Genomic DNA, 11,196 nt, shown 5'->3' with positions numbered 1-11,196 from the left:
TTGTGGCTAGCATAACAATGGTAGAATCCTATTTTGTATAGGATAATTACAACTACTCTGTGTTCGTTATCGACCCAGCTTTCAGGGTCACGTGATTAGACAAGCTTTCGAAACGCGTTGGGCTGCGTGTTTGACTGTTTTCTGACTCGGAGGCCAACGAAAGTGGTACGTCAAACAGAGATGGTATTGTGGCGCCCACTATGAACATTTGAGTGGATAAAATGGGCAACTGCCATGCAACAAAGGCGAAGAATCCTATCGTTACTACCGGGTCTTACCATGACCCAACCCTATTTCAGTCTTCTACCACTGAGAGGCCGACCACAACCCAACGACCACGACAACAGTCAATAAACCATAAAAAAGACGATGGACCAAATGAGCAAAATGTTAAACCTGTGAACAATGAGGGCTATTTGGAATGGAAGGCGAATAAATATATGAAATTAGAAGAGGACAAAGTGGATGTGACCAGCACAGAATCGCACCAGAATGATGGATTTGTACGTTTTGTCAAGTCGGGTGGATTGATGGGTGATCTGATTGAGTCCAATAAGCCTCCACCTGGTTGGAATGACATGCTTCGTAAAAGGTATCCGGTCTGTTGCAAGCCTGTAAAAACCAAAGACGGGAGCCTTTTGTACCAAGCCACTATTCATATCAACGACGAAGAACTTACCACAAAACGGCATTTTCTCGCCTTTTTCCAAATCAGACCACATCTGTTGGATCCGCATGAGTTTATCGACTGGTGTAAACAAAATCACATGTACAACACAGTCCTAGACTATATCGCACTGTACGCAGCTTCCCGACTTCATGGTCCCGGTAGTATGTGCCTACGCGGCTTACCCAAAGAACCGAATGCTGTGAAGGTGATGATGACCGATCGATTTGTATTACCCACCGGTGTTTTTCGCGCAGTCATTTTCTATGCTAGAACAGAACAAGCAGTGAGGAGAATGGTTAATATCTACCTAAAGCGTCTACCACCGTCGGCCGCTCGGAGTGTAAGATGCGGTTTCCCCGAGGAGTTGGTCATCGACAGTAAGCTGGCGCGAGTGGCAACACAAGATGGTTATTAAACAAATCATATTGGGTTATAGTTCTTCTCGTTTGCACACCTTTCTTTCATGCTATTGAGTTGTGGATTAATATCTGGGACACGGTAAATTGTTTTGTAAGACTATCACCTGTGTTGTTCACGTATTTTCTTTGGATACACTCGCCAGGTCAAATTTTCAGTGCTCTTCACCAGTGGGAATAACAATAGGTTCGGTGGACCCTGAGCGGGCGTATCTCTACAGACACTTTCAACCCAGATAGGGCATCTAAGTAAGTAAGCTACATCGTTTGTTTTTAGCACCGAGGGAGAGGACAGCTTCCGGTAAATGAACTTGCATCTGTTAGGAAACTACAGATGATGATGACACCGATTTCGTTTCGGTAGTGGCCTGCTCGCTTCCTTAGAGAACTGTAAGCGTGCTAAGGACTTTTGACTTGTACATTTATCTGCGTATCAATTTGGTTTTGACGATAGATTAACCTGGAACTCAACTGAATCTCTCGCTTATAATTTTCTCAAGCTAAAGACTCATCGTAAACCAACTCCGTTGCAGTTAATATTCGGCCAGGTGAGCAACTTGGAAAAATCATGAACGAGAGATTCAGCTGGGTTCCACGGGAACCTCTCGCAAGACCGAATTCGTTTGCAAATGAGTGTGACCTGGCAGTATCTTCGCCCACTTGGTTCTCCAATGCCTGCATGGCAGAACTTAAGGTTGTCATGTTTGGACGATTTTTTCCGGTGACTGGTTCTTGCATCAGCTACATCTCAAAATTCCTCCGGCTATCTAATCCTCGAGGCTGTCAAGCAAAAGAGACCGCTCGTTGAGTCTTTTGTCCAAGGTTTCAATCGGCTTACATCTACTTGGTAGGTACGACTATCCAGCCTATGAGACTACCTACTGGTTCACTATTTAAAGCGAGGGAAATCATGGGCTTTCAGTTAATAAATCCGTTAGCTTCTTTGGTTCATTGGAGCGTTGATGGGTGTCAAGGGAAAATTTAGTACAATTTGGGATTTTCTGGTATGCAGATCTTGACATTGAACGGTGCCAGTCAATGAGAAACTTGCACACACGTTGACGCCAAGAATGATTTTTTTGCTGCATCAGAAGCAAAAAAATGTATGATATTCTGCGTCAGTCCTGATCAATCCTTGCACTTCTGCTCAGCGGAGTAGTTCGTTTACACACTATTATGACTCCACCTCGATCTATATGAGCACATTACGGTCGGTCAATAAGTATTCGTCTACAATGCGCCATTTATCTTGTTCAGAAGAGGTGTTTGGAAGACTCCACGTTCAGCTTATTTCAAGTCTCCCTATCTACCGTCAAATGCTATCCGGAATAATCACTGCAGTATGAGATAAGGAACGGTCTTCTGATGAAATGTAAGTACTCACGTTACGGTACTGTCATTCATGACCAAGTTTGTCGAAATTTACACTTGACCATTATCTAGTCGGAATTTGTAAGTGGACCAGCAACGTTCGTTTCTCAGTTTACTGAAACCGATCTACTGCAAATAACTTTACTGGCCCGTCATTCATCTAACTGTGAGACAAATATGAATTCGTCGCTTAAGCCCTAGTTGTCATCCCCAAAATGAACAGTGGGGTTTCGACCCGCATTCCCGATGACATACCAAGGAGCCTGACCGGGAAGGAGCATGTATAGAGCTGTTGTTTATCCTCTGCTGTGTGTTCAAAATGTCACCGACTGGTAAACTAAGAATTACGAAGAGGAACAGTAGAGGGAATGGTGGAAGAGCTCAGCTCTACTTCGATATAGTAGCTCATGGAACAGAGGATGTCGAGAATAAAAAGTTCATCAGCTGATCCTATCGAGTAGCCATGGGTTATTGCCTGTTTGAACTGGTGACAAAACAAAGCTCGAGATGGCCGAGTGGTTAACGCTCAGACGGACTGATCTGAAGCTCCATGGTCCGAACCGAACCCGGTCGTCTCCACTGCTGCTGTCTAGGCTTGGGCGCCCTGGCATGGCAGCTAAACAATAATGCAATCCCGTTGGTATCAGTACACGACGGCCAATGCGGTTGTACGTTGGATTAGGTAACGCCAAGCCACCCAGACCTAGAGAGGGCTATTATAGTCCTCAAACATTCTTTGGTTCGAAAGACTGATCACGAGGCAACGGTAGTCGGCATGACGCTACTCGAGCAGCCCTAATTTTAGGGAATAATTTGTCATATCTCTTCTAATTTCCCAGGGACTGTACTGGCTAGACATCTGTCAGCCAAATTGATGGAAGAGCCCATATGGTTGTTGGATAGGCATTCTCCAGTACAGCTCAGTGGGTTGTTGAGGTACACAAACCGTCGTACCAAGATAAGGTTTTTGCGACGCAATAATTGTGCATAAGGAATGAAACACCATATTTGGAGGATATCGCCTTTTCCCTCGCACTCTCGTTCAGGCTAAGTTGACCGGCTCGATCAAGCCCTAACGTGTGAACGGGTTTCCAACACAAAGGCGCCAAGACCAGGCATCAACATTCACGCCGTCAAAGCTTGTATCCAATTGGTTATCTAGCTAGGGTATTGGTACAAATGAAACGGATGGAGTGCACTGCACACAAATGCTAGGCTCGTTGGAATTAAGTCACACATGGAAGACAAAGCCAGAAACGCAGCCATTTGAACTGTATGGGCATACGTTTTGGTTTCCTTGGCCTCGGGGCGAGATGGCCCAAGTGATGAGAGCGAGAATTTACTGACCGGAAGGTCCGCGGTTCGAATCCGACCTTCGCCACTCGACTTCCCCTGTCTAGGCTTGGGCAACCTGGCAGTATCCCAGCCCTCGTGCTTCCTTCGGGTGGCATGGCAGCTAGGCACCGAAAATGGTGCTACAGTTGAACGCCCTTGGCGATCCCGAAATGAATGACCGGAATCGGAATAAGACTCTTGGGATAACGCCACAAGAACTGTTACAAACAAGTTATGACAGACACGATTTGGTCAACCAAGTGCTACTTCCTGAGTACAGTTTTTGCGTCCAAATTTTACATACGAATGCTACCCCCACGGGTAAATTCCATCGCTCTTCTACGTGTTGTTTCTTAAAAATGAGTGCAAGATGCAGAGAGAACTACTTTACTATAGTCTACGAAAACCAAGAAACCTATGTCTTTTCTAATTTATTCAACAAAGTGTTCGAGGAGATAGAGTAATTTTGCATTCACCACCACCTGCAAGTCCCGAATCAAAATAGAAAAGAGAAAGGCGAAGACAACGTGATATATATGTACATGATATGCGCAACGATAGTGAACTGTGTTAGAGATATAGGCCGACGGCCGCATCTGATTGGTTCAAAATCCCCATAATTGGTATCACGTTGAGATAACAATGTCTGGGCATATAGTCCACCGGACAGAAGATAAGCGACGCACCAGAACCAGTAAGTGCGTCGTAAGAATCGTAACGAACTGGAGGTCCGTCAACCTGCAGGCATGACGGCGACCGAGTCACCAACTGCCATTCGACAGACGCTTGCTTTGGAAGGTCAGAAACAATAAGCCAAGCAATATGTGATTCACACAAACATTGGACTAGACAGTTCTCCTTCGGAAATGGAATCGTGGGCTTCTCTTCAGATGCGTGTGAATCATACCACAGGTCACACACGGCATCATGGAAGGTCTGTCTCGCACACCGCAGTGCTGAAGATGAGGTTCCGTAACAAATACCAACGGCAAGATCACTCCATACTGCAGACGACATGGCCTGGAGAAAAGATGAAAGCAATAATCAAGCTAACGCGTAAAAAAAACAAAGAATAGAGGCAAACTACCGATAAATAAAGAAAAGCAACTGACAACAGAATCATGACGCTGTATAGCAAGAAGATAACCAACGATTTCGGAGTGAATGATTGTGATAGACTCTATCAGATATCCGAGTGACTCGTGTTCACCGAACCGCCCAGCTGTCGTTTCATATGTCTCCTCTGTTGACTGCAGTAGACACCCGTTATACCGGCAACCAGTATAACTATACCCTAGCCGTTCGGTAACCGCAGATTTCCACCGAATAAAACCGTTGTGAGCTCCTCCATACTTTCTTTTCCTTGCTTTCCATTACCTGCCATCGAAGCCACTGTTCCCAGGCTCCTCACATCATAAACGTCAGAGTACCTTCTGGTTGAAAATAAGACTGCAGCACTGGTGCTATGACCCAGCAAACGGGGGAAACCGGTACACGTCCATGACCGAAGCGAATAACTAGGGCACTGAACGTAGGGGAGGCATTACAAAGGCAGACAGACGTTCCTCATGTTACTTGTGTCGATGTTACTACCAACTGGGGCGAGATCGCTGTGGTTAGAGCGTGAATTTACTGACCGGAAGGTTCGTGGTTCGAACCCGACCTCTGCCTCTCGACTTCCCTTGTCAGGCTTCGGTAACCTGGCAGTATTCCAGCCCTCATGCCTCCTTCGGGTGGCATGGCAATTGGGCACCGAAAGAGCGCTACAGCTGAAAGATTTTCCGTCACGAAGAGACTAGACCTTACCGTGGTTTGGCGGTTTGTGTACCTCGACGACCCATTGAGCGATACTGAAGGGTGTCCGCGCGACATTCACAGTCTCTCATACCAGGCTCGTCAATCAGTAGATTTCTGTCGAACAGTCACCTGGCCGTCCAGGTTGGGGGTTGGAACATGTGTGGCGACGTGTTCCGTAACGATGGTAATGCACTTGCATCTCCAGCCAAACACCGCTGCCTTGCGGTTAGGCTTTTGAGCCAAAGGTTTTGGTCGAGGACACTAATCGTTCTCCTGTCTAGGTATGGGCGCCTTGGCAGTATCCCAGCCCTCGTACAACCATGACATTTGCAGCCAACAACACTCGTTTGCAGCTTCTGCACACCTGATTTAAGTCATAACCTTAAACAGTTCAAAATCTTCTTTCAAACCCCGAAAGCCTGTCTACTGAGCAGTCTTCAATGTTCGCACACTGAAGCAAGCAGGTCGACAGCGGCTCTTGCGCGTACGCTGAATTCACTCTGCATCGATGCACGTCGTCTGTCAGAAACAAGGACGCAGAACGCAAGTACTGTGATCGAACTGACTGCCCCCTCGCTCTCTTCCAGGTTCCGACTGCGCACCTCTGGTGATGTAGAGGCCGCTGCAGCTGGATATGCCTGGATGGGTATTGTGTTGAGCGAACGAGCGGAAACGTTTCTACGATACCCGTTGATAGTCGCCTCTGTGCAGTTCGTGTGGCAACATCTGTGAGAGAATCCAGAGGAAGTGAGGTTCATCGTACCTTGTGTATGTGCCTGCTTACGCCCCAACCGACTGTAGCTCTGAATCTGCCAAGGACAGTTTCTATGACGCTCTAGATGCCCTTCTACAGCAGGCTAAAAACTCAGGTATCGTTGTGGTTTCTGGTGACATGAATGCCCAGGTAGGTAGGCTAAGCGCTGCTGAGGCCCGATTGGGTGGTCGTCTTGGTTTGGACATTAGACGCACGGACAGCGGAGACCGCTTACTTCAGACGTATGCCGATCACACACTGTTCCTTTGCGGTACGAATTTCCGGAACAGCGGAAATCGCTTGACAACGTGGTGCCCACCAACAAACCAGCGCCGAATCCAAATAGACCACATCACCGACAGTTATCGGTGGCGAGGGTCGATCACCGTCTGCCGCTCTTTCTGAAACATCAGCGTGGACTCCAACCATGCACTTGTACGCTGCTGATTTTCACTGCACTTTCCAGGTGTACTCAAAGCGCGCACACCTCGCTTAGCCATTGAGAAACTATTGGACCCAGAAGTTAAACGAAATTATTAGAGCCAGCTTCTCGAACGCCTGCCGGACGGTACGATAACGGCTATAAACGGCCATTAGGAAAAGATATCCAGGGGGCTACTTAAAGCCGGACAACCGGTACAACCCAGCTAACCTCATTCAAGCATTTGATCTCTGATAGGACCGTGTCTTTGCTGGAGACCCGGCGACAGATTCCACCTGGTCGCCACCACAACTCCACCCCGCGCATCATCCGACGCCAGGTGAAACTGAGCGTCCGCGCAGACCGAGAGGCTTTGTGGACCCGAAAGGTCGAAGAAATTGAAGACGCAAAGAATGCTGGAAACGTGAGCAAACTGTTCCACTTGATTCGTTCGACTGTCAGCGAAATAATCAGAGACCAAAATGGCTCCCTGATATGCAGCAAAGCAGAACGTTTGGACCGCTAGGCACAGTACCTCGAGCAGCAATTCAGCTGGCCACCTGCTACCTCCAATCCAGGATCCTGGTCTTCAACTCTAGGTCTTTTAATATAATTAGACAAACCTCATGGTTGTACGGCAGTGAAGTACCAGTATCAACACTGATGTTGCTGTCTTTGATAATGATTATGATGATCATCATCATGATGATCGACAGCATGACATCAGTGTTCAACATCGATGCTTCACTGCCGTAGATTATGATGATGGTTCTCACTGAATGTGAAGGTCTTACGTAACAGACTGGCAGTAGCACAATCTAGTCCTTTAAGCGCTAATTTACAGGGTCGTCCCTTGAGAGGCGTACTTACCTCAGCCCACAAAATGAATGGTCCCGTTCCATAAAACCGTATGGAAAACTGTAAAGCCAGCAAGTGTTGTTGCGTAGAATAAAAATGATGCGGCAGTATATTCGACAAAAGCTCATGGATATTGAGGCTTTATCTACGGGTCAAAAAGTGGTAGACCAGACCCAGTGAGGCGCGACGAATTCATGGCTAAAGATGTGGTGTCTGAAAGAGGACGACATGAGAGGTGAATTCGTTTTGACTGTTGAGGACGAAGGATCTTGAATGACTGCGCGACTGAATGCAGACGGTCATGGTACGTTCCTTTGAAAGCTGGGAACGGAGCATGGTTACCATGCTACTCGAACGGAATAGTCCATTCCGGGGAGAAAGCACAATTAAATTACTTTTATCCAATCGTATAAAAATATACTGTCTATTAGATAACTGTATAAGCATTCTAGCTATTGAAAACTGGTTTCTTCCTCTTACATGATATACCGAGATATCGGGCTTCTGGCTTCGTTCACAGTATGAAAGCGAGGAGGGTAGTTGAACACAACTCACCTTTAGTGTACGATGACAATGCCGAATAACCAATAAGCACTGTGTACGCAGGGATCTGTTCCACTGGCAGTCCTCATCACCGGCGTCTTCCGCGCAGGAACTATCAAACTGCGGCAGGGTCATCGTTTCTGGGATCAACCCGATCTGTCCCGAATAGAAAGTCCATTCTGTAGTATCTTCAACGCGTTCCAATTCGGTCGACGAACCCAGACGGGTAAAAGACAACGCTTGGCTGTAAGGTCCAATATTAGCAGGGGCCCAGTGCGATAACGAACGGACATGAAGGCCACGACACAAGCCTGTGAGTGCTGCTGGTTGGTTCGAAGGCGAAGGGTGTACAACAGCCGTCAAGCTCACGGCCACAGAGGTCTGAAAGGAGATAAGGAGTTTGGAAATTAATAGATTGAAAAGACCGTTTCGGCAAAAAAGGAGCCGTATCAACTGTCTACCCAGGTTAGACAATATTTGGATGAAGTTTCATTTACTCCACGGGCCAACTCAGACCTAGTTCGGCGCAACCAGAAAGAGGGAATTCAAAGGGCACTCGATCCAAGTACCAGATGAAGACTGGGCGAAATCTGCCAATAGTCCATTACAGGTTTTACCTTGTTTGGGATCCGTTCGATATAAGAATTTATGGGTATATTTGATGAACTTCAATTTTCGATTAACAGGAGATGACTTACTGATTGGTTCCACGTCTGCCTTATAACCTGGCCAATTTGGTGGCCTGCTCACTTGGCTTGATGAGGCTCTTGTGTCAAAAGCGAAACGTCGCCCAAATAAAAACTACCGAGTGTTTATCAAGCTCTTCTGAAACGATGAGATGAGAAGATTCATCAAACGAATCGAAGTCGCAGGGGCGAATAGCATAGACATCGGCCATTCATAATATGCATTGTTTGATACCTACGAATTTTTAGTGAAGTAGTTCATATATAAACCGAAAAGTCGGTTCCGATTGGATGGCGATTTACGACAACTGTGTGCCCAAGAAAGTCACTGACGTTTATTCCTCTCTTTCAATCGCCATACTGGTACGTGTTCTCTAACAATCTGCCGGTTAACTCATCATCTGACTAACACATTCAGCTGAAGATGGACAATTCGTCTCAAGTTTATTGTTAGCCTGGCCCGACAGTGGTAAGCTAGGTTGGCTCATACTTAGCATGCTGTCATTACACAAGGTCTGAGAACGAAAGGTCGAAAAATAGTTGTTCTACCTGAAACCCTTGTTGTCACTTATTTTGAATTCGGTTGTGAAAAGCCAACTAACTTCATTCTTTGATTTTACCCTCAGTGCAATTTACACACTGTGCTTCTCTAATGAAGAAATTCACATTTTGAAAGGGTCTACTTAGGAACGACCGTAGTCCAATTGTCTTCGGTATAGTCCTTGGAAGAAAAGGTTTGTCATGTAAGGTTTTGTTTATCACGTCTCCTGCACACGAAGACATCAACCATTTGAAAGCTATCCTTGACACTACTAATGGACTGTAGGTGCTGCATTACTGCTAGTGGCGCCGGTAGCAATCCCAGAAATTTAGAAGATACAGGAAATGCAATCGGGAGATACAAGTGTAGACGGGGGGAACATTTGAGACAATCTAAAGAGTGAAGACCCTAGATGAGTAACAGACTGTATCCGGTCTCGAAAGGGTCATGCTTGTGCATTTTATATGAACTGCTACATGTACGTGCACTTAGAATGATAGTGAAGTTTTATTCAGTTCTGTCCTTTTAGCTCTAATCAAGGTTGTTTAAAACAGTGCTCAGTTATCCATAGGAGTAGAGAGGAAATACTCACAGAATTCTCGAAGCACTGGCCTCCAGGTCCCAACAAACGGTTCACACTGACACACGCTCGGGTTGGCGGGAAAATGCGAGGATAGGAACGTGGTTCCCCACCGTCTCGCGTGGCCGTCTCCCAGGGCAAACCAAATTCATCGACATATGCCTCGTTAAATGCGGTAAAGACTTCGGAGCTCAATGACTGATTTAATACCGCCAAGTTGTGAATGATACAGTCCGTCTGGAGATTGGCGTGACCTAAGAATAAACAAGAGGGGAAACATACCGTACACTCTATTGCATCTCCTAGACAGTAGTAAACTGTGCATAGAGCTGAAAAAAGATTATTTTCTCAAACTAGATTGCAAACGAACCCATGGTGTCAATAATGCTTTCGAGCTCTTAACTTGCGTTAAATTTTAAGTGGACAAAATTTTCGGTCGGTGACCCTGACCCGTAAACAGTGACCACCTTAAGGATCTAAAGTTTATGCCCATTGGAAACACCTGACGATCGATTTGCACGTCAGAATCGCTGCGGAATGGGAACATTGCAGTGAAGAGAAATGACCTCATTGAAATGTTTTGACAATAGACATAAACCAGTGAAGTCTCTAGGCCTTTCACGGACGCTTCATCTGTTCACGGTGCCTCTGCTAGTGAAAAAAAAGAATCAAAGAAGTTATGAAGAGGTGGCTAAAAATAAAGCTTGCGTCTGCGTTGAAGTCAAAACGGTCCGCACTGCAAGTAGTCCAGTACTTACTGTCTACAAATGACCTTCTTTTGACATTACTGATTGAATAGTGGTGCCATTCTTCCGTAAGACGACCGAAACCATTCACACTTGGATGAGAGTAAGCGAATCCAGTGCTTTTTTCACAACAGAAGCCTTGGTTACCCTGTTTTTCCGATAGCCCAGCCGACAAAAAAGTAGTTTATGTAAATTAGAAGGTATACACCGAAAAGTTCAGACAAACGGCGAGAACGAAAGAATAAACACCTAGAAATGGTACCACAGACCTCCAACTTGCCGAATATAGAGGGGAACAACTCTGATCGGTTAGGAGGATTTTAGCTTCATTCAAACGCATCTCAATCCATTATGCAAACGATTACGATGTATTCAAACATCATCATCATCATCAATGACAGCAACATCAGTGTTGGCACTGATGCTTTACTGCCGTACAACCATAAAGTTCGTTTAGTTATATATATATATATATATA

General features: G+C 45.9%; 2 protein-coding genes across 2 annotated transcripts in view; one reads left to right on the top strand and one right to left on the bottom strand.

Annotated features, from left to right (window-relative positions):
* Nucleotides 1–221: 221 nt before the first annotated feature.
* Nucleotides 222–1,085, top strand: T265_02260 (hypothetical protein; the record flags this gene model as incomplete). Its single annotated transcript, XM_009166464.1, has 1 exon — nucleotides 222–1,085. The coding sequence occupies one exon, from the start codon at nucleotides 222–224 to the stop codon at nucleotides 1,083–1,085; it is 864 nt and encodes a 287-aa protein (XP_009164728.1).
* A 3,257-nt stretch (nucleotides 1,086–4,342) lies between these two features.
* The window catches only part of T265_12963 (hypothetical protein), a gene marked incomplete at both ends in the record, with an annotated part of 20,923 nt that continues 14,069 nt past the window's right edge, over nucleotides 4,343–11,196 (bottom strand). Inside the window, 3 exons of the mRNA XM_009166512.1 lie at nucleotides 4,343–4,812; nucleotides 8,178–8,546; nucleotides 9,985–10,226. Of these exons, the coding sequence (XP_009164776.1) occupies nucleotides 4,363–4,812; nucleotides 8,178–8,546; nucleotides 9,985–10,226 (1,061 nt within the window). The remainder of the gene's footprint in view (nucleotides 4,813–8,177; nucleotides 8,547–9,984; nucleotides 10,227–11,196) is intronic.

This window comes from Opisthorchis viverrini, assembly GCF_000715545.1.
Source record: "Opisthorchis viverrini unplaced genomic scaffold opera_v5_26, whole genome shotgun sequence".
Lineage (NCBI taxonomy): Eukaryota > Metazoa > Platyhelminthes > Trematoda > Opisthorchiida > Opisthorchiidae > Opisthorchis > Opisthorchis viverrini.
This window is presented reverse-complemented; position numbering and strand designations above follow the sequence as displayed.